Source organism: Salmo trutta, chromosome 12, assembly GCF_901001165.1.
Source record: "Salmo trutta chromosome 12, fSalTru1.1, whole genome shotgun sequence".
In the NCBI taxonomy this organism is placed as follows: domain Eukaryota; kingdom Metazoa; phylum Chordata; class Actinopteri; order Salmoniformes; family Salmonidae; genus Salmo; species Salmo trutta.
Window position 1 is genome coordinate 56,937,210 of NC_042968.1, and position 25,848 is coordinate 56,963,057.

At 43.7% G+C, this 25,848-nt stretch overlaps 1 protein-coding gene across 2 annotated transcripts in view; it reads right to left on the minus strand.

The window, feature by feature from the left end:
* Window positions 1-25,848, minus strand: part of LOC115203847 (collagen alpha-1(XI) chain) — a 142,126-nt gene that overhangs the window by 94,682 nt on the left and 21,596 nt on the right. For both annotated transcript variants that reach the window (XM_029768881.1, XM_029768880.1), the window contains exon 2: window positions 4,316-4,483. In XM_029768881.1, the coding sequence (XP_029624741.1) occupies window positions 4,316-4,483 (168 nt within the window). The remainder of the gene's footprint in view (window positions 1-4,315; window positions 4,484-25,848) is intronic.

Here is a 25,848-nt window from a genome sequence, read left to right on the forward strand (position 1 = left end):
CCCAGAACATGATGCTGCCCCCCTGTGCTTCACAGTTGGGATGGTGTTCTTCGGCTTGCAAGCCTCCCCCTTTTCCCTCCAAACATAACGATGGTCATTAGGCCAAACAGTTCTATTTTTGTTTCATCAGACCAGAGGACATTTCTCCAAAAAGTACGATCTTTGTCCCCATGTGCAGTTGCAAACTATAGTCTGGCTTTTTTATGGCGGTTTTGGAGCAGTGGCTTCTTCCTTGCTGAGCCGCCTTTCAGGTTATGTCGATATAGGACTCGTTTTACTGTGGATATAGATACTTTTGTACCTGTTTCCCTGCTGCTGAAAGACATCCCCTCATCAGGCCAGAGAATCTTGTTTCTCATGGTCAGAGTCTGTAGGTGCATTTTGGCAAACTCCAAGTGGGCTGTCATGTGTCTTTTACTGAGGAGTGGCTTCCGTCTGGCCACTCTACCATAAAGGCCTGATTGGTGGAGTGCTGCCTTCTGGTTCTCCCATCTCCACAGAGGAACTCAGGAGCTCTATCAGAGTGACCATTGGGTTCTTGGTCACCTCCCTGACCAAGGTCCTTCTCCCTCTGATTCCTCAGTTTCACCAGGATGCCAGCTTTAGGAAGAGTCTTGGTGATTCCATGCTTCTTCCATTTAAGATTGATGGAGGCCACTGTGTTCTTGGGGACCTTCAATGCTGCAGACATTTTATATTACCCTTCCCCAGATCTGTGCCTCGACACAATCCTGTCTCGGAGCTCTACACATAATTCCTTTGACCTCATGACTTGGTTTTTGCTCTGACATGCACTGTCAACTGTGGAACTTTATATAGACAGGTGTGTGCCTTTCCAAATCATGTCCAATCAATGTCATTTACCACAGGTGGACTCCAATCAAGTTGTAGAAACATTTCAAGGATGATCAATGGAAACAGGATGCACCTGACCTCAATTTCGAATCTCATAGCAAAGGGTCTGAATACTTATGTAAATAAGGTATTTCTGTTTTGTATTTTTTAGACATTAGCAAAAATTTCTAAAAAACTGTTTTTGTTCTGTCATTATGGGGTATTGTGTGTAGATTGATGAGGTAAGAATGTATTTAATCAATTTTAGAATCAGCTGTAACGTAACAAAATGTGGCAAAGGTCAAGGGGTCTGAATACTTTCCAAAGGCACTGCACTTTCCAAAGTGAGCCAAATATGGACAACATCATAGACCTCTACTAGTTATTAAACCACGCTAAACCTCAGGGCTTGAGAACTTACATTTCTTAAAATTCTGGACTCTTAAAAGTCTGGAATGTATTTTTCAAAGGTTCTACTATGCTTCCGATGTTGTTTCGTAAACGCAACACGCAACAATTTTACTGAGTTGCAGTTCATATAAGGGTTAGGGTTGTGGTTGGTCCTTCCTAGAGTGTTGCTTGAGACTATTTCATTAGGCTGTAAGTAAACAGAACAGAAGCCCAAGTTTAAGCTTTTAGCCTCTATATTGATGTCAAAGTAAACAGGACTTGTTTGGAGAGCATTGTGTCTGAACTCAGCTCTGGATTAAGCCTTTAAGAAAACCCTTGATGTGGATCAAACATCCGCTTGGCCAAGCCTCCTCAAGGCCTCTTCTAGGCCGCTCAAAGAAATGCTGTGATCAGGGAAACATTCTTCACACACTTGGCTGTCAACCAACTGGATTTTCAGTCAATTTAACTCACAAGAATGGGATTTGAGGATTTTCTCTCTCTGCCCCCTACTGCCGAGTCCGATCCCCCTCTCTCTCACACACACACACGTGTTTAGAGCTGGCAAGAAACGCTTTTCACTGTACTTGTGCACTTGACATTAACAACTTTTCCCAACTCTTTCTCTAGCTCGACCACTTGAAATTCTTGGGAATTTTCGATAACACATTCCAGAGAAATTGGGCTTCTGTCTGGGTGACACAGTTTGACGGTTCTTCACTGTTTGACAACTTTCATAAATAAATATGCCGGCCTTACCCAGAATACAATAGAAAGAGATGTTGGCTAGCTAGTACATCTCTCTGGGCGACAGTAACCAGGATGCACCAGAGTGAGAGAAAGAAAATATAAAACAGACTAAAAGAAAATACAAAGTAATGAAAAAGCAGCAGTGAGAGAGAGGGTATAAGACAAAGAGAAACAAAGAGGAGAGGGGAGAAAGAGAGGGAGAAAGCAAGGATAGAGAAAGAGAGTGCTGCTGTGGACCACAGAACAGTAAGCCAGAGCCACGTCAGCACAATAGAAGGGAAGGAACAGGGGAACCCGCTCCTCCCTCCCCTCTGTCCGTCTCCCTCTGCCTCTCTCTCCATCCTGCCACCCCTTCCAGACCTATGAATTTTACTAGAGTATGATTCCCACTGAATGTGAGCTTGAGGATTCCAAAATGGAAGAATTAGTATGCCTCTATGACGGTCTGCCCCTCTCTTCTTCTTTTTTTCATTTTCTTCTCCTCTTTTTTAGTGTGTCTGAATTAGAAACAGAACGAGCTCCATCTTTATTCAATGCAGATGTGCACAGACGCCACAGACGTGAGGAAGATTGTAAAGACGAATCGAGAGAGAGAGAGCGAGAGAGAGTAAGAGAGAGCGAGAGAGAGTCTGCGTGTGTTATGAGCTGAGGAGGCTGGTGGGAGGAGCTATAGGAGGTCGGGTTCATCGTGATGGCTGGAATGGCATAAATGGAAAGAAGTTAAACATGTGGTTTCCAGACGTTTGATGTGTTTGATACCGTTCCATTTATTCCATTCCAGCCATTACAATAAGCCCGTCCTCCTATTGCTCCTCCCACCAGCCTCCTCTGGTTCTGAGGTCTGGTGTTATACGAGCTGATCTTGGACGTTGGAGTAGAAATATCAGCCACTCAACAATGATCGGAAGGCATTTCACTGTACTTGCGCACGTGACATTAAAACTCGTAAGGCCAACAGGCTTGAAAAAAACACAACCTGACAGGTCTATAGAGTTTGGCTGAAGTTCAATCCAAACACTCCACCAGAGCTGGGGCTTACTGAAGTGAATTATGGCGCATGAAGCACTGAGAGATCGTGGGAGAGGTGGCGGTGGGAGACTGTTTGAGAGCATGGTGTGCTTGTTTCCAGTTTCAAGTTTTAATGTCACACGCACAAGTACAGTGAAATGCCTTTCTTGTCAGCTCTAACCCCAACAATGCAGTAAATAATAGCAATGTATTACTAGAAAAAAGCACACGAGAAATAAGAAATATGAAATACACAATAAAGTAAGTAAGCATACTATATACAGGAAATATGTGTTTCTGAAAAGCAAAGAATATTGCAGTTCCGAGAGTCCCGTTGGTAGCGAATCCGCGATCGGCGGTCATCCAACTTATTATTAAGTGTCCACAAGGGGCCAGTAGAATGGAGGGAAGAGGTGGCCAGTTTTCCCTTCGCCTTAATCTCAACAGGATCCCCCCCTCTCTTGCCTCTGTAACGCCAGCGTTTCCTCTTGGGGAGCCCGAAAATTGGGTTGGAATTACAGAGAGCCCTGGGCAGATGAGTCGAAGTAGAAGCCCGAATTGGGGTAATAAACTGCCGATCTGATGTTCAAGAGTTCTTGTCGGTTGTAAGAAATCATAGCTGATACGTTACATGAAAATAGACAAAAAATAAACGACAAAATAATCACAAAACAGCAAAGTTGGGTCGGAGCTTGCATAACAGCGGCCATCCAGTACGGCGCCATCTTTGATATCTATGTGTGTGTGTGGGCGTCTATGAGTGTGTCGGGGTCTATAGTGGTAGGGGAGTCTTCACATTTGTCCCACCCAATCTGCAGTGCTGTAAACTATCATGTCGTCATGACGCAATGGCCAATAAAACAGATAGCTAGTTGGAAGGGGAACAGAGGCGTGTGAGGGGATGGGAGGAAAAGAGACAGGTCTTTTGGGAGTCTTACTGCAGTAAGACAGGGACTTCCCAGCCAGGTTAGGACATTACACCAGTGTTTTACAGTCGGTTTTTTAATTATTGACTAGAGGTCAACGAGTTCATCTGAGTCAATGCCCAAAGGTAGGGAAGAGGCCATGAGCAGCCAATCGGAACAGACTTAGTGGAGGAGAGGCCACGAGCAGCCAATAGGAACAAACTTAGCTAGGTAGTATCTTTAGCATCCCACTAACAAGCATTAGATGATAGTCATGTAAACAAGGTCATCTGTACATTGGGGTAGTAGAGGACGGGACGATCGGAGGAGATAGTGAGGAAGACATGAAAGGAAGGAACAGGTATCATTTCAGTTCAAAGGTCAAAGGAGATCAACCAGTTAGTGAACGGTCACTGTCAGGTACTTACCAGGGTATAGTTGTTTGGTGGGGGCGCTGAGCTGGGCTTCTTTGGATACTCTGTAGGCCACATCGGCTCCTTTTGTTGACTTCCTATGCGCGCAGAAACCTGTCGTTTTCGTAACGCCGTCAGGTAAACTGGGAAAATCTAAAATCTTCAAGAGGTCCGCTGGCTCCACTACAGAGGGAAAGAGGGAGAGACAGATTGTAGGTTGGACTCATATAAAGACACTCATTTCAAATTCAGACTCACATCTCTCAATAATCACAATAAAGTATACCACAGCACAAAGCCATGCCACCCACAGCGTTAAAAGCCCCCCACAACAGGAGAGTCTGTCAGTATCCATTCAAAGTAACCCGATTATTAAGGCTGTCGACAGATAAACAGATCCTCCTTTCACTAGCTATTAGCCGGGGCCTTCTTAAAGTACAGTAGATGCACTCCAGACCTTCTTTCTATCCCGTCCCCTCTGACCCCTATTCTCTCACTGACGAGACAGGGGGACAGTTACATGAACACCCTAAACTGTGAGAGTATGTCCTACACCCTAACCACAGATCCAGGATCGGATGAATGTGCCCAATTTCCAAATCCGAACCATTAGGGGGTTTAAAAAATATCCATAGTTGAATAAGGGATAAAGGCAACTTCTGTGCCAATTGTGTGGATGCAAGGATGGACTAGAGCCATGACAGAGTCCATCTCTCCATCCATTCATCCACCACACAATAAAGCTCCATCTGCCTCTCGCTTCCTTCCTACAAACATGCAATTAGCACACTCTCAGGCCGGGCCTTGGGGTTTCCCCCGGAGCACTGCAGGGGCAGGAAAGGTGCAGGAGCAGGAGCAGCACAGTCGCGTCAGGACAGGGTGTGACATTTTGGTTGAACCAGTGACCATACGCATGCTTGCCCAGATAACCCCAACATGCCAAGAGCAAAGAGCCGTGTCTGTAGACAGATGCTACACTGTAAGAAATGAAGTGTTTCATCTACTTAATAAAATGAAGGCAACACATTTACACAACGTCATTGAGTAAATGTGATGTCCTATTGAGTAAAAAAAACTTGAATAAGTCGTTTGAATTTACACAAATAAAGTCCAGGGAATTAATACTAGCCATCAATCAAAATGCGTCGAATTTCGAGATAATATGATTAAATATGAGTTGAAGTAACACAATTATTTAGTAAACCCAAAATATAAGCGTTTCACAAACATTTAATGTTAAACATTGTGTAATGTATTTGATCATTCACAATTTGAACCCACTTTGTTGAGCAGAGTGCCCAGTCCACCAGCAGTAACGGGGTCAAACTGCAAGCGTTACAGTGTGTTGCGTTTGCCTCTGTCATTAAGAATAGCGATGGTGGGAAGGGTTCGTCTCATCATTGAACATCAATGTGCTTGACGGGTTCGACAGCCTTTCCTCATGAGCCATTACACCTCTTGGTTACAACAAGCTGCTTAATATGAATATAGAAATCTACTTTTCTTTCTTCAGACATGCATACAACATTAATCACAATCATCTAAAAATGAAGCCACATGGCAAGTTGTTGCAAGAACTTAAAATGATTAAGTATAGAGAAATCGGATCAAATGCTTAGTAAATGAAATCACTTAAAATAATTACTTCAATATTTTGGTCAAATGAAATGAACAAATCATTTGTTTACAGCGTACTGATGCTGCAATGGTCTCTGCCGCAAGGCTGCTGCCCAGAGCATAGAGCAGTACTACTCAGAGCAGAGTCACACGGAAGGGATGGAGACAGGAGAAGGGATGGAGACAGGAGAAGGGATGGAGACAGGAGAAGGGAGGGACCCATGTAGGGACTACATAGGGTTTAAGTGAGGGGTACAGGGTGGTCAATACAAAATGGAGGTGATTTGAAGGTAGTAAAACAATAGAAGGAACCGTTTATTGCAAGGTTTTAAGAACCAAAACAAAGACAAAAGCACGCATTCTCTGGCACTGTGTTTGCATACTTGTGTTCAGTAAGGCTGAGAAAGGCTCTCTTTAAATATGCACGCACACACACACAAACACACACACGCACACACACACACACACACACACACACACACACACACACACACACACACACACACACACACACACACACACACACACACACACACACACACACAGGTAAAAACAGGGAGGATCGGGTGTCCGGTCAGCCAGGACCACAGACACTTAATCAGTCTGTTCAGAGCGGGCTTTCAATAGCCCCAACCATCTGAGAGAGAAAGGATGGAGGGAGTGAGGGAGCCCCACAACAGGCTCTAGCTGGAGGTCATTACACAGGGCTGTCGCGTGCAGTACAGATCAATAAAAAATCAACTATTCCAGCTCTTAACAAAATTCCAGATTCAAACCGACTACAGACACACATGACCATCGATCACCATCGCCCTCCACAGCTGTAGGGGGAATAATTTCCTTCATAACTTCCACATCGTCTACCGCCGATGATATCATTGTGTCACTGTCAGCTAGCTACAGAAAGCTTTGAAAATGTGAGCTCTTACAAGATCTGAATCTGGACAGGCATCTGACCCATATCACACGCAGCACGAACAATTATCCCACACATACATATAAACACACCTAACGACACTTACGGTCGGTCAAAACGCAGAGTGATACGTACTGTATAAACACAGACAGAGAGAAAGAGAGAGAGAGAGCTCTTTCATATGGGTGTGTGCTGACCACGAAGAGGAAAATAAGTGAGAATGGAGTCAGATGAAAGAATGTGAACTATGTGGTGATTCCCTATCCAACTCTCTCTCGCTCTCTCTCTCTCTCTCTCGCTGTCTCTCAATTTCAATTTAAGGGGCTTTATTGGCATGGGAAACATATGTTTACATTGCGAAAGCAAGTGAAATAGATAATAAACAAAAGTGAAATAAACAATACAAAATTGACAGTAAACAAAAGTTACAAAATACATTTCAATTGTTGAATTATGTCTATATACAGTGTTGTAATGATGTGCAAATAGTTCAAATACAAAAGGGAAAATAAATAAACATAAATAATGATGTTTGTTCTTCACTGGTTGCCCTTTTCTTGCGGCAAAAGGTCACAAAACTTGCTGCTGTGATTGCACACTGTGGTATTTTACCCAATACATATGGGAGTTTATCAAAATTGGATTTTGTTTTTGAATTCTTTGTGGGTCTGTGTAATCTGAGGGAAATATGTGTCTCTAATATGGTCATACATTGGGCAAGAGGTTAGAAAGGGTAGCTCAGTTTCCACCTCATTTGGTGGGCAGTGTGCACATAGTCTGTCTTCTCTTGAGAGCCAGGTCTGACTTCGGCGGCCTTTCTAAATAGCAAGGCTATGCTCACTGAGTCTATACAGAGTCAAAGATTTCCTTAATTTTGGGTCAGTCACAGTGGTCAGGTATTCTGCCACTGTGTACTCTCTGTTTAGGGCCAAATAGCAATCTAGTTTGCTCAGTTTATTTTGTAAATATATTTGTAGAATTCTGCGTGCAGTCTCAATTTGGTGTTTCTCCCATTTTGTGAATTCTTGGTTGGTGAAGACCAGACCTCACAACCATAAATGCAAGGGTTGTATAACTGATTCAAGATTTTTTTTTGCCAGATCCTAATTTGTATGTTGAATTTTATGTTCCTTTTGATGTCATAGAAGGCCCTTCTTGCCTTGTCTCTCAGATCGTTCATAGCTTTGTGGAAGTTACCTGTGGAATTTATATTTGTGGTCCTGGCATCTGGACCTTTTTTGGAACACCATTATTTTTGTCTTACTGACATTTACTGTCAGGGCCCAGGTCTGACAGAATCTGTGCAGAAGATCTAGGTGCTGCTGTAGGCCCTCCTTGTTTGGGGACAGAAGCACCAGATCATCAGCAAACAGTAGACACTTGGCTTCAAATTCTATTAGGGTGAGGCTGGGTGCCGCAGACTGTTCTAGTGCCCTCGCCAATTTGTTCATATATATGTTGAAGAGGGTGGGGCTTAAGCTGCATCCCTGTCTCACACCCCGGCCCTGTGGAAAGAAATGTATGTGTTTCTTGCCAATTTAAACTACATACTTGTTGTTTGTGTACATGGATTTTATAATGTGATATATTTTTCCCCCAACACCAGTTTCCATCAATTTGTATAGCAGACCCTCATGCCAAATTGAGTCGAAAGCTTTTTTGAAATCAAGAAAGCATGAGAAGACTTTGCCTTTGTTTTGGTTTGTTTGTTTATCAATTAGGGTGTGCAGGGTGAATATGTGGTCTGTCGTACGGTCATGTGGTAAAAAGCCGATTTGACATTTGCTCAGTGCATTGTTTTCGCTGAGGAAACGTACGAGTCTGCTGTTAATGATAATGCAGAGGATTTTCCTAAGGTTGCTGTTGACGCATATCCCCCGGCAGTTATTGGAGTCAAATTTCTCTCCACTTTTGTGGATTGGGGTGATCAGTCCTTGGTTCCAAATATTAGGGAAGATGCCAGAGCTGAGGATGATGTTAAAGAGTTTAAGTATATACAATTGGAATTTGTGGTCTGTATATTTCATTTAGGATACCATCAACCCCACAGACCTTTTTGGGTTGAAGGGTTTATATTTTGTCCTGTAGTTCATTCAATGTAATTGGAAAATCCAGTGGGTTCTGGTAGTCTTTAATAGTTGATTCAAATATTTGGATTTCCTCATGTATATGTTTTTTTTCTGTTTGTTCTTTGTTATAGAGCCAAAAAGATTGGAGAAGTGGTTTATCCATACATCTCCATTTTGGATAGATAACTCTTTGTGTTGTTGTTTGTTTAGAGTTTTCCAATTTTCCCAGAAGTGGTTATATTCTATGGATTCTTCAATTACATTGAGCTGATTTCTTACGCGCTGTTCCTTCTTTTTCCGTAGTGTATTTCTGTATTGTTTTAGTGATTCACCATAGTGAAAGTGTACACTCAGGGTTTCTGGGTCTCTATGTTTTTGGTTGGATAGGTTTCTCAATTTCTTTCTTAAGTTTCTTTCATTATTCATCAAACCATTTGTCATTGTTGTTAATTTTCTTAAGTTGTCTCTCTCTCTCTGTCTCTCTCCCTCATTATCCAAACCCTTCCCTTGTTTCCTCTATCAGCTGGTCCTCTCCTCTCTTCCTGTCTTCAATCAGAAGACTCTTATTATCCAACCTCTAACTACAGAATTGTCTTTCAATCCAAACATTAGCATCAGCGGAACCCAGCACAAGATCCCATTGCTAGGTGGGACATATTTGACTATCGCACCAGATGATTTTTACATATCTGGGAGAAGGTGCAGTAACTTCCACCAACACCCACTCATCACCTACCCCCACCGCTCCTTGCCCACCCTCTCTCTAAGCCTGACAGCATGATACCTACGCACCCCTGCAAAAACAACCTACCACATAATGACATAGCCTCTTGAAGCAGTTGAAGGGCCTAAACAAAGACACTGCCTTGTCTCTCATCATCAGCTCGTAATGGAATAAGTGACACAATGCACCCACCAGCTGCAGGCCTGGGCAACTTCGGTCCTTGGGGGCCTGATTAGTGTCACACTTTTGCCTCAGCCCCAGCTAACACACCTGACTCCAATAATCAACTAATCATGATCTTCAGTTAAAAATGCAATTAGTTTAAATCAGATGTGTTTGCTAGGGATGGGGAAAAGTGTGACACCAATCAGGCCCCCGAGGACTGGAATTACCCAGGCCTGATAGAGAATGACTATCACTGGCATTGCTGACTGACTGAAATGTGATAGCTCGTCTAAAAGACCTCTACTACAGTCGGATATTTCCCCCCCTGTCAAAATGAAGTGAAACATAAACTTACATCAACACTAGCCAACTCCTTACAATTGAAAAAAATGTAAAACAAAACTATTTTGAGAGACAATACCTCTGAAATCCTATCCACATGAGTCTCCAGAGGACATACTGTATCTACAAGAATAGAATACTCTGTGAATGCATAAACCTGCTCTACCTTTTCTCTAGGGCAATTTGGGAATGCTGCTCCCTGTCAATCCCATACCACCACACTGTTTATCTTCAACCTGCCAACAGCCCAGAGCCCGTCGGTCTCCCGGGAAACCCACAGCCACAAGGCCCATGGGAGGAGGCCTATATGGGCGGAGGTGGAGAGGGATGAAACCTCACGACAGCCACCACAGAAGAACACTGACAGATTGCTAGGGCCACTGGGCATCACATCAACACAGGACTGTCACACACATAGACACACATGCACTCACTCACATAGTTACATACATGTGCGGGAACACACCAATGCAACGTTTCTTTCTACAAGTGAGAAAAACATGAAACATAGAGTAGAAAGTTGTCTGAAACATAAAGTAGAAAGTTGTCTGAAACATAAAGTAGAAAGTTGTCTGAAACAGAGTAGAAAGTTGTCTGAAACATAAAGTAGAAAGTTGTCTGAAACAGAGTAGAAAGTTGTCTGAAACATAGAGTAGAAAGTTGTCTGAAACATAGCAAAATATGTCAATCTGACCACTCACACACTCCTAGGCATTCCTCCTTTCATCAACATGAAACCCCACCTAACTCAATATCTTCAGGGCATCCCTCTCTCTCCTGATTACACAGTGGCTGAACACAGTGGCGTCTGTCTATAACCCTCAAGTCTAACTGATGTGAACAAAAATGACCGTCTGAAAACACCCAAACCCACTGAGCTCTCATAGTAACAACAGGCTTAGTTAAACACCCCAAATCACTTAGGACCTTGTGTTAGCTCTAGGATAACCTTGAGGTAGGAACTTCTGTATAGGCTAGCTACATCAAATGACTTAGGACCTTGTAGCAGGAGGAACGTAGCGGACTACATTAAAAATCCACTGAGTCACACTATGATGGCTATTCGTTCCTCTAGCCAGCGTTATGCCAGCGTGTTTTACAGTAATTAGTGTCTGGTGAATGTCGTGTGTCTTCTAGCCATGTCCTCCATTCCTCTCTCCTCCCTGTCTCTGTTAAGTCCTCAGACAGTCACCATTCATCAAGACTGACCCCACTGCCGATCCAGGGCTACCCACATCCATATAAGGACATAATCCAACACACTTCCTGCTGCTGGGCGTCATGTGAATATGGTAGTCAAGAGTTGAACTTTAGATGACTTGCTGATGCTCAAAACCACTGTTACCACAACTGAGCTAGGATAGCTGTAGGTTCATCTAGTCCAGCATCAGCACTACAACTTCATAGGGTTGTCTATAGTCTCCAACTACAAGATACTATCTGGGACGATACAGAGAAAACGAAGCAGACCAAACGCTTTGGTCCTTTAAAAACCTGCTGTCTGTAAAATATGATGTTCTATAGCTTGGGAAATAAATAAATGTTACTCTGGATGACAACATAATGATGTTTGTTTCCAACATTAGGGCTGTTTCCCTAAAGGAGGTACATTCGCTTTGTGTTTTGTTTCCTTGCCACGATACTAACGAGTATCGCGATACTGGTATCGTCCCAGCCCTACAAAATACCAAATCAATAAATAACCCATATACTCCTTACAGGTCCCGTCCAACTCCACTCTGCAGTTCCAGAAGCCATTTAACAAGGTTATATCTGCCCCCCTGAACTTGTCGTGTCTAGCTAGGCAGGGTCGGGTTGAAAAGGTCGTGGGGGGGTGGCTTTCCTTTCACTCAATTTTAAAGGCAGGAGTTTGTTTACTCTACACTGAGTCAATAACTACAATGAGCAAACAGCGAGTACAAGCTTGCATTAGCAATTGGGAAATCAGCTACAATTAGCTAACGGCTACAGTTAGCTAACAGCTCTATACTTAGCAAACAGCCACAACATTTCACACTGACAGCAGCAATTAGCTGATGACTGCAATTACTTCAGAAAAAAAGTGTGACTGGCTCCATTGGAGAGACCGTGGCCATATTACCATAGACGTGACATCAGTCACAACAACGCAAAACAATACACGGTATCAAGAACAAGATAAAACTAGCTGAAACGAGCCACCTACGATTCCCCACATGGCAGCTTATTGTCATAGTTTCTAGCTATCTGGCCATCCAGAATCACAACAACACACAGACTTCCGCCCCCACTGAAGCATGCGCATCGTTTTCGTGAGGTTTGTCAGCTAACCGGTGTATCATGGCAAGGAAAGAAAATGCGAAACTTGTTCAGGAAAACAGCCCTTACGTTGGAAACAAACATCAATATAATGTCATCCAGAGTCACATTAATTTATTCTCCAAGCTGGAGCACACAATGTTTCACTTACAGCAGATTTTTAAAAGGACCAAAGAGTTTGGTCTGCTTCGTGTTCAAATTTTTACCATGAAAAAAATATTGCGATACTGGTATGGTCGCAGCCCTAATTGAAGATAGGGTATCATTTCAGATTTAGGCTACCCAACATAGTTGTGGCATATCATGTGAACTATAGTCATAATGCAAAAGGAAGACATTGTTGCGTAAGTCATCGAGCAGTGCTTGGAGATGAAAACGAGGAGGAAGGGGAGGAGGAAGTTTGGTTGCGATCAGCCAGTCGATGCTAACCATGTCATGACCCCTGCGGAGACCTGTTGGTTTTGCTAATCCCCTCTGACACAAACTAATCCTATAAAAATCAGCAGCTTTTGGGGAGGAAGCCATGGTTATCAGGATACCCTCTCTCTTTCCCCTCTGCCATAATCTCCCGTTTCCTCTCCCTCTATCCAGCCGTCTACTCCTTTCACAAATCTCTCCTCGCCTTTTCTTAATTTCCTCTCCTTCTGGATGGTTATTTTCTGCCTTGCTCTGATGCCCCGATGAGTCCCTGTGATAGAGGTATTCTCATCATTACACTGTGGTAATCAGGAAGGGGTTGTCCTACCCTCCTACCACTACTGGGAGGCGGAGAGGGGCAATTAGCTGCTTACTGGACAGGAGGGAGAGGGAAGGTGGGTGACTTAACATCTCCTTCTGTCCAGAGAGTAAAAACCCTAACATACAGAAACACGTTTTTTCAGTAGGCAGACATGTTAGGTCCACTGACACAAGCAGTGTCTGCTAAAACAGCTGGTATGGTGAAACATGTAATGTTCTCTGCTGTTGCCTGGGTCTGATCAGTCAAACCGGTGTCTTGTACACAGGATGTGAATGAGACAACGTGTCATATCTGGAATGTGGTGCACACTGAGAAATCGGTTCTCGTTGATCTCATTGATGACAAGCAATGGCTAAAATAGCTTAGCCTTTATGACTTCAAATGAAATGAATAGAGGTTGTTCCTCACATCTGTCCCATACGTGTCTGCGCATGTTTTCTGTGTGCAGATGTGTGTTTAGCCCAATTCAACAGCGGTGGAAAAAAACTTGAGTTCGGCAAACACACACACACCCAAACTCCGGTCACGCTTGCCTCACCTTCCTCTGACCCTCCCTGAGGTAGCAGTAAACTACACCTAACCCACAGGTATGGCTGTCAATCACACCTTATTAAGCTGAAGTGTTTGTCTACTTAGCGTGACGGCTCCCTCGAGGGAGCAACGTGATGGACCCCCAACTGAAGCTGGGGCCAGAGCGTTTCCCTTGGTAAACACAGGCTGACCGCAGCCCACACCTCCCAGAGAGGCGAGAGAGAGAGAGAGGTGCTGTTTGTGTGTGAAATTGACTGGGGCCGGGCAGGGTCCAGGGATGTCTTACTCTGCGACCAAAGAACTCGATAGAGCTGTCATTATTCAATATGCTCTTAAAACAAATGAGATGAATTGAGAATGTAATAATGCTCTGTCACCACCATCACAACCACTGAAAGTTGGATGCAGAATGGCTTTGCAACCATCAAACCGACCACTGGGTCGTAGCTACAGTTACCACAAAGAAACACCACAGAGTAGGGCAGTCTGGAACACAGCAGTGAAAAGAGCTAACTGACACACTATGACTGGAAGGGTCCAGGTGACACACACCTGTAGCCTTACAGTCATAGTCCAATTCAACTGCCCTTCCCCACAGTCATCACAGATCAAATCAAAAGCCTGACTGTTTCACATAGTAGCGCTGAGCGATTAGTGCTTTTGGAGGTTGGTTTGATTCCGATTTCAATTTTCTTTTAAAATGACATTAAATGCGCTATGCATTATGTGGGTTGAATGCTGTAACAACACAGAGTAAAACAATGAATGAAAGTCCCACGATGGTAGTGACTGCCCATTACTGCTTATCACTTATTAACCATCATTTATTCACATTACTTTACTTTAATAAACTATGTCAGTTGTTGTGTACCGGTATATTACATTTGTTTAATTTGATGACGTTATTATGACGTTATTAAGTCATCATCTCATCTCTATAGAGCTGCTGCCTATGCCGTCTGACTAAATCACTATTTTAGTAGTTCTTCAAAGTGAATAAGGCATACTTTTATGACTGCTGAATACCAAACTATCAATCACTTCAGAGGTGTCAAACTCATTCCACGGAGAGCTCAGTGTCTGCAGGTTTTTGTTTTAAGACCTAGACAACCAGGTGAGGGGAGTTCCTTACTAATTAGTGACCTTAATTCATCAATGAAGTACGAGGGCGGAGCGGAAACCCGCAGACACTCGGCCCTCCGTGGAACGAGTTTCACACGTGACTTAGATCATGTATTTTCTGGTAGAGATATCTACGAAGCAACTGCTCTCTATAGCGCTCAAATGACGCATTCCTCCGTCTCCTCTCTCTCCGCGTCTGCCCCAGACTAACCTAACATAGCAGGTGTAAAAGAAACACACAGACCAGACGGTCAAAAGTTGTAGTTAATTAACACGTTTTCTGCGCTAAACTATGTAGAATATTGGCCTGTTGGAAACTACAACTCCCTACGACATCACACAGTTCGGGCTTGATCTGATTTATCTCTACAGAAACTGTGCAATGTGCGCATTGAGCTTACAGAAAGAAAACGACTTGAATGGAATTCAAATAATTGAACCTAAGTTGGTCAATTAGTTGTTTAAAAAAAAAGAAAAATAACTGACATGTCAGTGAATCGCTCAGCACTACTACATAGCTTCAGTAAGTTAAGTAGAAACCCTCAGAGACTCCTGATCAGACCCATATGGTACATCACCATCTGTTGAAGAGGCAGTATGAGATCAGAGGGATGTGACTGAGGCAACTACCCTTTCTCCTCTCTTCCCCTTTCTTCCCTCTCTCCTCCTCTCCCCCTGTCTTTTTACTGTGTCTTCAGTTCCCAAAGGCTGATATTGAACTTGTTGTGGGGTGCTGTCTGTCCATCTACTCACACTCTCTTATTAGTCTTCATTCACTTCAAAGAAGCCCTTCATGGTACTGTATAAGTAGCGTGTGTGAAGAGACCTTTTTTGTTGGACATTTTTATGGATCTGTTTTGCCAGACATGGGCTGGCTTAGGGAGGTACTCTAGCAGCGCTGTAAGGGATAATTTACTCATCAAATAACTGCAAGTGAAAATAAATTAACATGAGAGAAATAAAACGTTACATTTCTTCACGCTGTTCACTGAGAAGAGGGAAGAGGGCTTGATGTGGTTGACGACCCTTCTCGGCTCCCTCGCTCTCTCCCTCCTTCTCTTGGCCTCCCTTCCTTGTTCTCTCTATTTCTCTGTTTCTTTCTTTCTCTGATTTCCGCTGGGTGCCCCTCGTTTCACCACATCGCCACACACACACACACACACACACACACACACACACACACACACACACACACACAACGACCCCCCCCCCCCCCCCACCACCACACACACACCAAAGTCCATTCAGAGTGACTCTAGTCCATTCAATGTGGACCGTCTCATTCCCTGCTGGGGGAGCAGGCCAGGCTGCAGGCAACAGGTCCAGTAAATCAGGGTGAGTTCTCCACAGAGCGGGAATCAGGATTAACATTCTTCTTTCTTGCACTGGTAACGTCCCAAACGGCACCCTATCCCCTAAATAGTACACTACTTTTGACCAGACAGCCCTATGAGCCCTGCTCAAAAGTAGTGCACTAAATAGGGAATAGGGTACCACATAGGACGAAGCCACGTTTCTCCCCTCCCTTCTCCTGCAGGCTGGCTGAACCAGGCTGCAGGCAGTGAGGCACATGCTTGACCTCGCACTGAGGACAAAGAGCAATTAGCAGCAGTTTGGAGTCTGTCTCTGTGTCTGACCCTCCGTCCACCCGCCTGTCTGTTCGTCTGTCTGCCCGTCGCCTAGAAACCAGGGCAGCGAAAACAACCAGGGCAGAGTGGGAAACGGAACTTCCCCCTCCTACAGCGCAGCATCCTAGATGGGGAGGGACGGCAGGTGGGTGGGGAGGCTATTTGGATATCAGCTCCTATCCAACTCTTATCCAACTGTTACCCAACTTGGACGGATGCCAGTAGTGACATGTTGATCTAGACACTGAGCCTTATAAGGGGAAAGGACTGATGTGACACATAGTATATCAGGATATTTTGGCTCATGTTTAATTAACCCTCAAAACACAGACACACACACACACACACACACACACACACACACACACACACACACACACACACACACACACACACACACACACACACACACACACACACACACACAAACATGCAAAAACACACACGTGTGCAAACACACACACACATGCATAAAAAAACACTCAGCTGCCCTCACGACTGACAGGTAGTGATCAGCAGTGACCTGAGGGTGTTGGCTTGGTAATCATATGTCTCGCCCCTAAGATTATCCTGCGGTCAGTACATCCACTACATCTATTACAGCCGTCTACATAGACACACTGACAGGACACACACGCACACACGCACGCACATACGCCCGCATACACTCGAGCTTACACTCACACACACACGTCCCGCGCATGCGCACACACACACACACTAATCTCAGCTACGTTACACCAATTACGGCCCACTACATAGACGCAATGACAGGCTCACACTCTCTCACTCCTGCTCACACACACACTAACGTCAGCGACATTGAACCCGTTGTGCATTACAGCAGTCTGCCTGATTTACTGACCATTTGCGTACCTATGAAACCGATCCCTGTTGTATTAGCTACCCTCTCCTTCGCTTTCTGTCTCTGTTTCTTTGTTTCTGTCTCTCTCTCGCTCACACACCCACACCCCCCACACGCACATCACACAACGCACACGCTCACCCAAACAATATTAACATGAAACAGAAACAAGCATAACATAACATAAACAAGGCAACGGTAAACATGTCATCCCCCACAAATGACGGAGCTTCCCACAACCCCTTGGGCCAATTGAGATATCGTGTGTGACTAACACAATTCAGTTATCGTGTGTGACCACAGATTATTCATTAGATTGACCAGAAAGAGGCCGCTCTAACAATGAAAATACATGTCTTAAAATGTTAAGGAGTTAGCCTGTGTACCAGTCTCTGTAGATAATCTACTTCCTTTATGCCATGTCATGTGCCAAAGAGACTGGCCTTCAGGCTCGGGTGGTATAACGTATAAACCGTATAATGGGGGTGTTTGGAAATGGCCACGGGATGGTTTTTCAATACCGTCATATTGAAAACATAAGTAAATGAGTTTACAATGAAAAAGCAAGTTATTTGTATGCAAAAAAAAAACATTGCATTTCTAATATTTGTCATGGAAAGAATGTAACCGGCTACATTCCCTAATGTTTTGCTTAAAGTTAATCTGGCATTTTACTGACAAAAGTTGTCTGGCTACACCGAGAAAAGTACACAGAGAAAAGTACACCGAGAAAAGTACACAGAGAAAAGTAGCTACACATCCGTCAGACTGCCCGTTCTTGAATTCGCATCCGAGTGGAGAAGTGCAACTGAAGCACAACATTTGTTTGATGCTGAGCAACAAGATATTTCCCGAAGCATTTTAAAAATGAAGAATTCTGTGTTAGGGCGACCCCTAAATTTAACTCGCTAGTTATCTAAGTAAGTGGCTGAATTAATAAGGTCACAGGGCAACTTATTCCTATAGGGAATAACTCCAGCTAGCTCCCAATCACACTCTGAATAACAGGAAACACCAGACAAGATAAAGAACACAGGGAATGCAGACAAAGATTCTCCAGTCTCACACACACACACACACACGCACACACACACGCACACACACACACACGCACACACACACACACACACACACGCACACACACACGCACACACACACACACACACACACACTCGTTCACACTCTTCACACACACGACATGAACTGAGTTGAGTGTATCTTTAGAATGACCAACCAAGCAGAACAGTTAGTTTACAACAGTAGACAGCAACAATCTGTATAAACACAGGCTTGCTTAAATGTAAACAAATAAAAAATATTCCAGTAGCACCCAAACTTACAACACAAACGTATAAACACTAATATCGGGACACCACGATGAGAAATATTTGTGTCTATAGCTACAGTGCATAAAACAGCTGTTGGTTCACTTCACAAAATGCACACAGGTAGACACAATGACACTAAGCCAGGAGTAGCTCCAGCTAGAGGAGTGTGTGTGAGCGTGTGTGTGCCCATCTGCCTGCATGTGTGCGCTCGTTCACCACGCGTGCGTGTGTGTGTGTGTGTGTGTGTGTGTGCGTGCGTGCGTGCGTGCGTGTGAGCGAGCGCTTGTCTGTGCTTCTCGGTCTACTCTGCTGGGGCTTTAGCCCTGACCTTATTGCTTTAGCAGAGGGAATACCAGATGGTTTACTTCATCGTCTCCACAGCAAGCGCTGAGCAGCTCAGAGTCTCAGACCAGAGAGAGATAAATCAGTGTCTGCCGCCCCCCCCCCCCTTCCCCTCCTCAGTAGCAGACTAAGATGGAAAAACTGACTCAGCCTTGCTGCTCAGTCTTTAACTCTCAGTTTACAGTGAGACTGGCTGCAAAGAAATGGCACTCTTGAGAGACACAGGCATTCTCTCTTTCTCTCTCACTCTCTCCGTCACCTTCTGTAGCTATTCTGTAGCTCCCTCTTAGGACGTCTGGCCTTACTTGTTATTCCCTTGTCTTTTCTTTTCTTTCTCTCCTCACTAGTATTCCTCCATGCTCTCTCCCTCTTCCCTCTACCTCTCGAATCTCGCTCTGTCTTTTCTATGTTTCTCTCGTTGTCTACCACTCTCGCAGTCTCTCTCAGTCCCTCTTATCTCTCCCTGTCTCTCTTTCACTTACTCTGTCTCTCTCTCTCTTTCCATCTCTCACCGCTCCTTGGGCCCCCTTGCCTCCTCTGTCTCTCTCGCTGCCGATCTCCTTCTGAGGGCTGAGGGCTGACTGCTGGGTGATTAACAACAAAATAAGACAGCACTCGAATTCCAGAACAAACCTTCTCTCCCACCATCAATTTGGACAGACATGAACAAGTCGAACACTGAGCAGAAAAAAAAGCTAAAGTGCAATATTCCTACAAGGGTAAAACTAACAAAGACATAACATACACACACATAAACTCACACAGCAGAACAAAAGATACTTTCCAATGGCTATCGGACTTCTAGATCTCAACAGTCTGGCTGTGGCTATAGTGACCCACTTTGAAACAATTATGTGAATTGCTTTGACTTTTCTTGAGGAAATGATGAATCGAACATGAGCTGTTTTCTTTCAAATGCAGGAACGAGTAGAAAGTAGAATGCCTCCCTTTATTCACAGACACAAACTACAATGTCATCATCAGGGAACTTAATGACCCAGAAAGTTTTGACAGAAAACGCTGTCACTGAGCCAACGATACATACTTTCTAACAGGCTTTGTGGTCTACTTATCCAAAGTCATGAATCAATATTCAACATGACAACCAAAATGATAACACAACTATTCATGAAATTACATTTCAAGCCAGTGCCTTAGAAACGTGGAAAACTATATCTAAAGATTACAAAATGTATTGAAAAAATAAATTTCACTGGAAAAAATACACAGACCAAAGCATAAGTAAAAAATATTATCTTGGCAGCGGAGAGAACATTTACCAGTTTTAATTCCTTAGAGTTATAGACGTTTGGAGAGGGGGGTGCTTAGGATCATACTATGGATCATTTAGCCATTAAAATTTGAATTTTAGGACCCCTTTACATATAAAAAAAAATATAGAACAAAAATTATTTTATAAACTTTTGATGTTGGCCTTTACTACTAAAGCCCATGGAAATGCATTGAATAACACATTCATAAGTGTCAAATAAATCATAAGAAACAAGGTTTTGAAGTGTCTGTGCTAAATCTAGGAGATTAGGAAAAACTAGGAAAAATTTGGGAAAACTCAGGAAATACAGGAGGGAACTGAGCACACACCCCTGAGGGGCCCTCGTATTGAGGTTCAGTGTGGTGGATGTGTTGCCTACACTCACCACCTGAGGGTGGCCCGTCAGAAAGTCCAGGATCCAGTTGCAGAGGGAGGTGTTCAGTCCTAGGGTTCGTAGCTTAGAGGGCACTACAGTGTTGAATGCTGAGCTGTAGTCAATGAAAAGCATTCTCACGTAGGTCTTCCTTTTGTCCAGGTGGGAAAGGGCAGTGTGGAGTGGAGTGCAATAGAAATTGTGTCATCTGTGGATTAGTTGGGGCAGTATGCAAATTGGAGTGGCTCCAGGGTTTCTGGGATGATGGTGTTGATGTGAGCCATGACCAGCCTTTCAAAGCATTTCATGGCTACAGATGTGAGTGCGCTGAGGCAGTAGTCATTTAGACAGGTTACCTTTGCATTCTTAGGCATAGATACTATGGTGGTTTGCATGAAACATATACAGTTGAAGTCGGAAGTTTACATACACCTTAGGTTGGAGTCATTAAATCTCGTTTTTACATTTGAGTCATTTAGCAGACACTCTTATCCAGAGCGATTTACAGTAGTGAAAGCATACATTTCATTTTTTTTTTTGTACTGCCCCCCGTGGGAATCGAACCCACAACCCTGGCATTGCACACACCATGCTGACATTGCAAACACCATGCTCTACCAACTGAGCCACTCCACAAATTTCTTGTTAACAAACTATAGTTTTGGCAAGTCAGTTATGACATCTAGTTTGTGCATGACACAAGTAATTTTTCCAACAATTGTTTACAGACAGATTATTTTACTTATAATTCACTGTATCACAATTAAAGTGGGTCAGAGGTCTGCATACACTAAGTTGAATGTGCCTTCAAACAGCTTGACAAATTCCAGAAAATTATGTCATGGTTTAGAAGCTTCTGATAGGCTAATTTAGATCATTTGAGTCAATTGGAGGTGTACCTGTGGATGTATTTCAAGACCTACCTTCAAATTCAGTGCCTCTTTGCTTGACATCATGAGAAAATGAAAAGAAATCAGCCAAGACCTCAGAAAAAAATTGTAGACCTCCACAAGTCTGGTTCATCCTTGGGAGAATTTTCCAAACGCCTGAAGGTACCACGTTCATCTGTACAAACAATAGTATGCAAGTATAAACACCATGGGACCACGCAGTCATCATACCACTTAGGAAGGAGACGCGTTCTGTCTCCTAGAGATGAACGTACTTTGGTGCAAAAAGTGAATATCAATCCCAGAACAACAGCAAAGGCCCTTGTGAAGATGCTGGAGGAAACACGTACAAAAGTATCTATATCCACAGTAAAACGGGACAGGTGCACTTCACAAAATAAATGGCATCATGAGGTAGGAAAATTATATGGATATATTGAAGCAACATCTCAAGACATCAGTCAGGAAGTGAAAACTTGGTCGCAAATGGGTCTTCCAAATGGACAATGACCCCAACCATACTTCCAAAGTTGTGGCAAAATGACTTAAGGACAACAAAGTCAAGGTATTGGAGTGTCCATCACAAAGCCCTGACCTCAACCCTACAGAAAATTTGTGGGCAGAACTGAAAAAGTGTGTGCGAACAAGGAGGCCTACAAACCTGACTCAGTTACACCAGCTCTGTCAGGAGGACTCACTGGGAATGTGATGAAAGAAATAAAAGCTGAAATTAATCATTTTCTCTACTATTATTCTGACATTCTGATTTTCTGATTTCACATTCTTAAAATGAAGTGGTGATCCAAACTAACCTAAGACAGGGAATGTTTACTTGGATTAAATGTCAGGAATTGTAAAAAAAAACGTTAAAAAAATGAGTTTAAATGTATTTGGCTAAGGTGTATGTAAAGTCCGACTTCAACTGTAGGTATTACAGACTGGGACAGAGAGAAGTTGAAAATGTCAGTGAAGACTCTTGCCAGCTGGTCAGCGCATGTTCTGAGTACACGTCCTGGTGTTCCACCTGGCCCAACGGTCTTATGAATGTTAACCTCTTTAAAGGTCTTACTCACATCGGATACAGAGAGTGTGATCATACAGTTGTCCGGAACAGCTGGTGCTCTCACGCATGCTTCAGTGTTGCTTGCCTCGAAGCGAGCATAGAAGGCATTTAGATCGTCTGGAAGGCTCGAGTCACTGGGCAGCTCTTGGCTGGGTTCCCTTTGTAATCTGTGGTAGTTTGCAAACCCTGCCACATCCAACGAGCATCTATCTTAGTCCTGTACTGAAACTTTGCCTGTTTGATGGTTCATCGGAGGGCGTAGCGGGATTTCTTATAAGCGTCCAGTTTAGTGTCCTGCTTCTTGAAAGCGGCAGCTCTCGTCTTTAGCTCAGTGCGGATGTTGCCTGTAATCCATGGCTTTTGGTTGGGATATGTACGTATGGTCACTGTGGGTACAACGTCATCGATGGACTTATTAATGAATTCAGTCACTGATGTGGTAAACTCCTCAATGCCAAACATATTCCAGTCTGTGTTAGCGAAACAGTCCCGTAGTTTAGCATCCACTTCATTGGATCCCTTCCGTATTGAGCGCGTCACTAGTACTTCCTGTTTGAGTTTTTTGCTTGTAAGCAGGAATCAGTAGGATAGAGTTATGGTCCCAATTTGCCAAACGGAGGACGGAGGGGTAGATCTTTGTATGCGTCTCTGTGTGTGGAGTAAAGGTGATCTAGAGTTTTTTCCCTCTAGTTGCACAGGTGACAGACATGCTGGTAGAAATGAGGTAAAACAGATTTCAGTTTTCCTGCCTTAAAGTCACCGGCCACTAAAAGCGTCACCTCTGGATGAGCATTTTCTTGTTTTCTTATGGCCCTATACAGCTCGTTGAGTGCGGTTTTAGTGTCAGCATCAGTTTGTGGTGGTAAATATACAGCTATGAAAAATACAGATGAAAACTCTCTTGGTAAATAGTATGGTCTACAGCAGGGGTACTCAACTCTTACCCTACAACAGGGATAGGCAACCCTGGTCCTGGAGTTCCGTAAGTGCTTCATGTTTTTCATTTAACCGACCTGGAAGGCCAGGTGTATTGAATTTAAGCAATCACCGAAATGATCAATTAACTACATTTCTCAGTGTGCCTGCCGCACTCCAGGAACAGGGTTGCCTACTTCTGCCCTACAAGGTCCGGAACCTGCTGGTTTTCTGTTCTACCTGATAATTAATTACACACACCTGGTGTCCCAAGTCTAAATCAGTCCCTGATTAGAGGGGAACAACAACAACAAAAAGTTGTTGAACTGGCAGCTTATCATGACGTACTCTAACTCAGGCGAGCAGAACCTTGAGACTTCCTAAATATTAGAGATTGCGCATCAGCTGTTGTTAATAAAGAGACACAACCCCCCGCCCCATCTGACCGGACTCTGCAGTTCTGTACTGCCTATGCATAGAAAAACAGCTAGATGTACATTATCCATGGCTTGTTCAGCCATGACTCCGAGAAGCATATTATATTACAGTTGTTACTGTCCCGTTGATAGGATAGTCTCGAACAGAGCTTGTCCAGTTTATTCTCTAGGGATTGCACACTAGCCAATAGAACAGAGGGAAGAGGCAATTTATTCCTTCACTGCCTTAGTCTCATCAGGGTGCCCGCGCGCCAGCCTCTATTATCACCGTCATCTTCTTCTTTGAGTGTCGGGGATTAGGGCCATAATCAATATGTCTTTCGCCTTCCACTCATTGAAGTAGAAGTCCTCGTCCAAATTGGGGTTAGTGATAGCTGTTCTGACAGGAAATGATGGCGGAAAAATTATGTACAAAAAAAGTTAAAATCAGCGCAAAAAAATACACAAAACAGCACAATTGGTCAGGAGCCCGTAAAACGTCCGCCATTCCCTTTGGCACCATTTTATTCATACTGTGGGCTCTAATGACCAGTCAAACACCAGTCAGACTTGTATACAGACCGAACTTGCCAGGAGATCTACTCAAAACCCGTGAAAAATCTTTGGAACTCGCTTCCAATGTCTCCATGGCAGCCATTTCCTGTCCCAGTTTTGAGCAGGTGGGGGGATTGGTTGTCCTGCCCTGGCCTGACACTACTGGCTGACATTAAGGGAGGAGACATAGGGCCCACCTGAAAGGTGAGGAAGGAACACACTAACTCCTCTTTCACCTCACCTTCTCTTAAAGAGAAAGAGAAAGAGAGAGCGAGAGTGAGAGAATTACTGATAGAACTATAAATCATTTATGTTGTGAAATCTGTTGTAAATGTATTGCAATGTTTTTATGTAAAACTGCCTTAATTTTGCTGGACCCCAGAAGGAGTAGCTGCTGCCTTAGCTAATGGGGATGCATAATAAATACAAGTCCTTTTATTTCACTTTCAGAGGGGATGAGAGAAAGAGAGAATAAAAGCACAGAGAATGCCTTCCATCCATCAACCACAACTCTATGCGATAGTAATTACTGAAGTGAGTGTGGCTGTGACCTGTGGCTCTGCAGCAGAGCCGAGGACAAGGAGAGGAGGAGGGCCCGCCATAATAACACAGCAGTACAGCCTTCTCATAGCTCAGCACAACTGACGTCCGTGTTAACTGAGGTCACTGTATGTCCGCCGTAATTCATCTGTGCTCTGTGCTCTGTGCTCTGTGCCTGAGAACTACCTCCACCGGCAAATCAGTCATTCTTCGCTAGGAGGACCTTTTACAGCAACTGGGATGGAATCAACCACCGTTTACAGAACATACTTTCTTATAAAACTAGCTCAGTTTTACAGGCGCTAATCAACTGACTTCTCCAGCGATGTGAGATTCACACGTTCTGTATTGTTCAACCTCATTTTGTTCCATCTATAAAGGCTCTGTTAGCAAGGTTAATGTGTGGTCAATGCCCTGCCCTGGGTCTAAGCGATGCAAAGTGAGCAGAGGCTGTTTCTTTATGTCTGTCTCTCTGTCTCTCTTTCGTATAGTCTTTCCAAACACCATCACCCAACCCCCTCAGCACATTTGATGACCTAATAAGGCATAAATAAAATGGCTCCAGAGCAGTGGAGGCTCCTCAGAGGAGGAAGGAGAGGACCATCCTACTCAGTGAATTTCATAAAAATAAAAATAATTTAAAATGTTTAGATAAAACTACACTAAATATATTAACGTCACCAAATAACTGATTCAAACACTGTTTTGCAATAAAGGTCTACAGTGGCCTCAACAGCACCTTCTAGGGTAGCATAATGGTGTAGCCAGAGGACAGCTATTTTCCATCTTCCTCTGGGCTGGACACATTGATTTCAATACAAAACCTAGGAGGGTAAT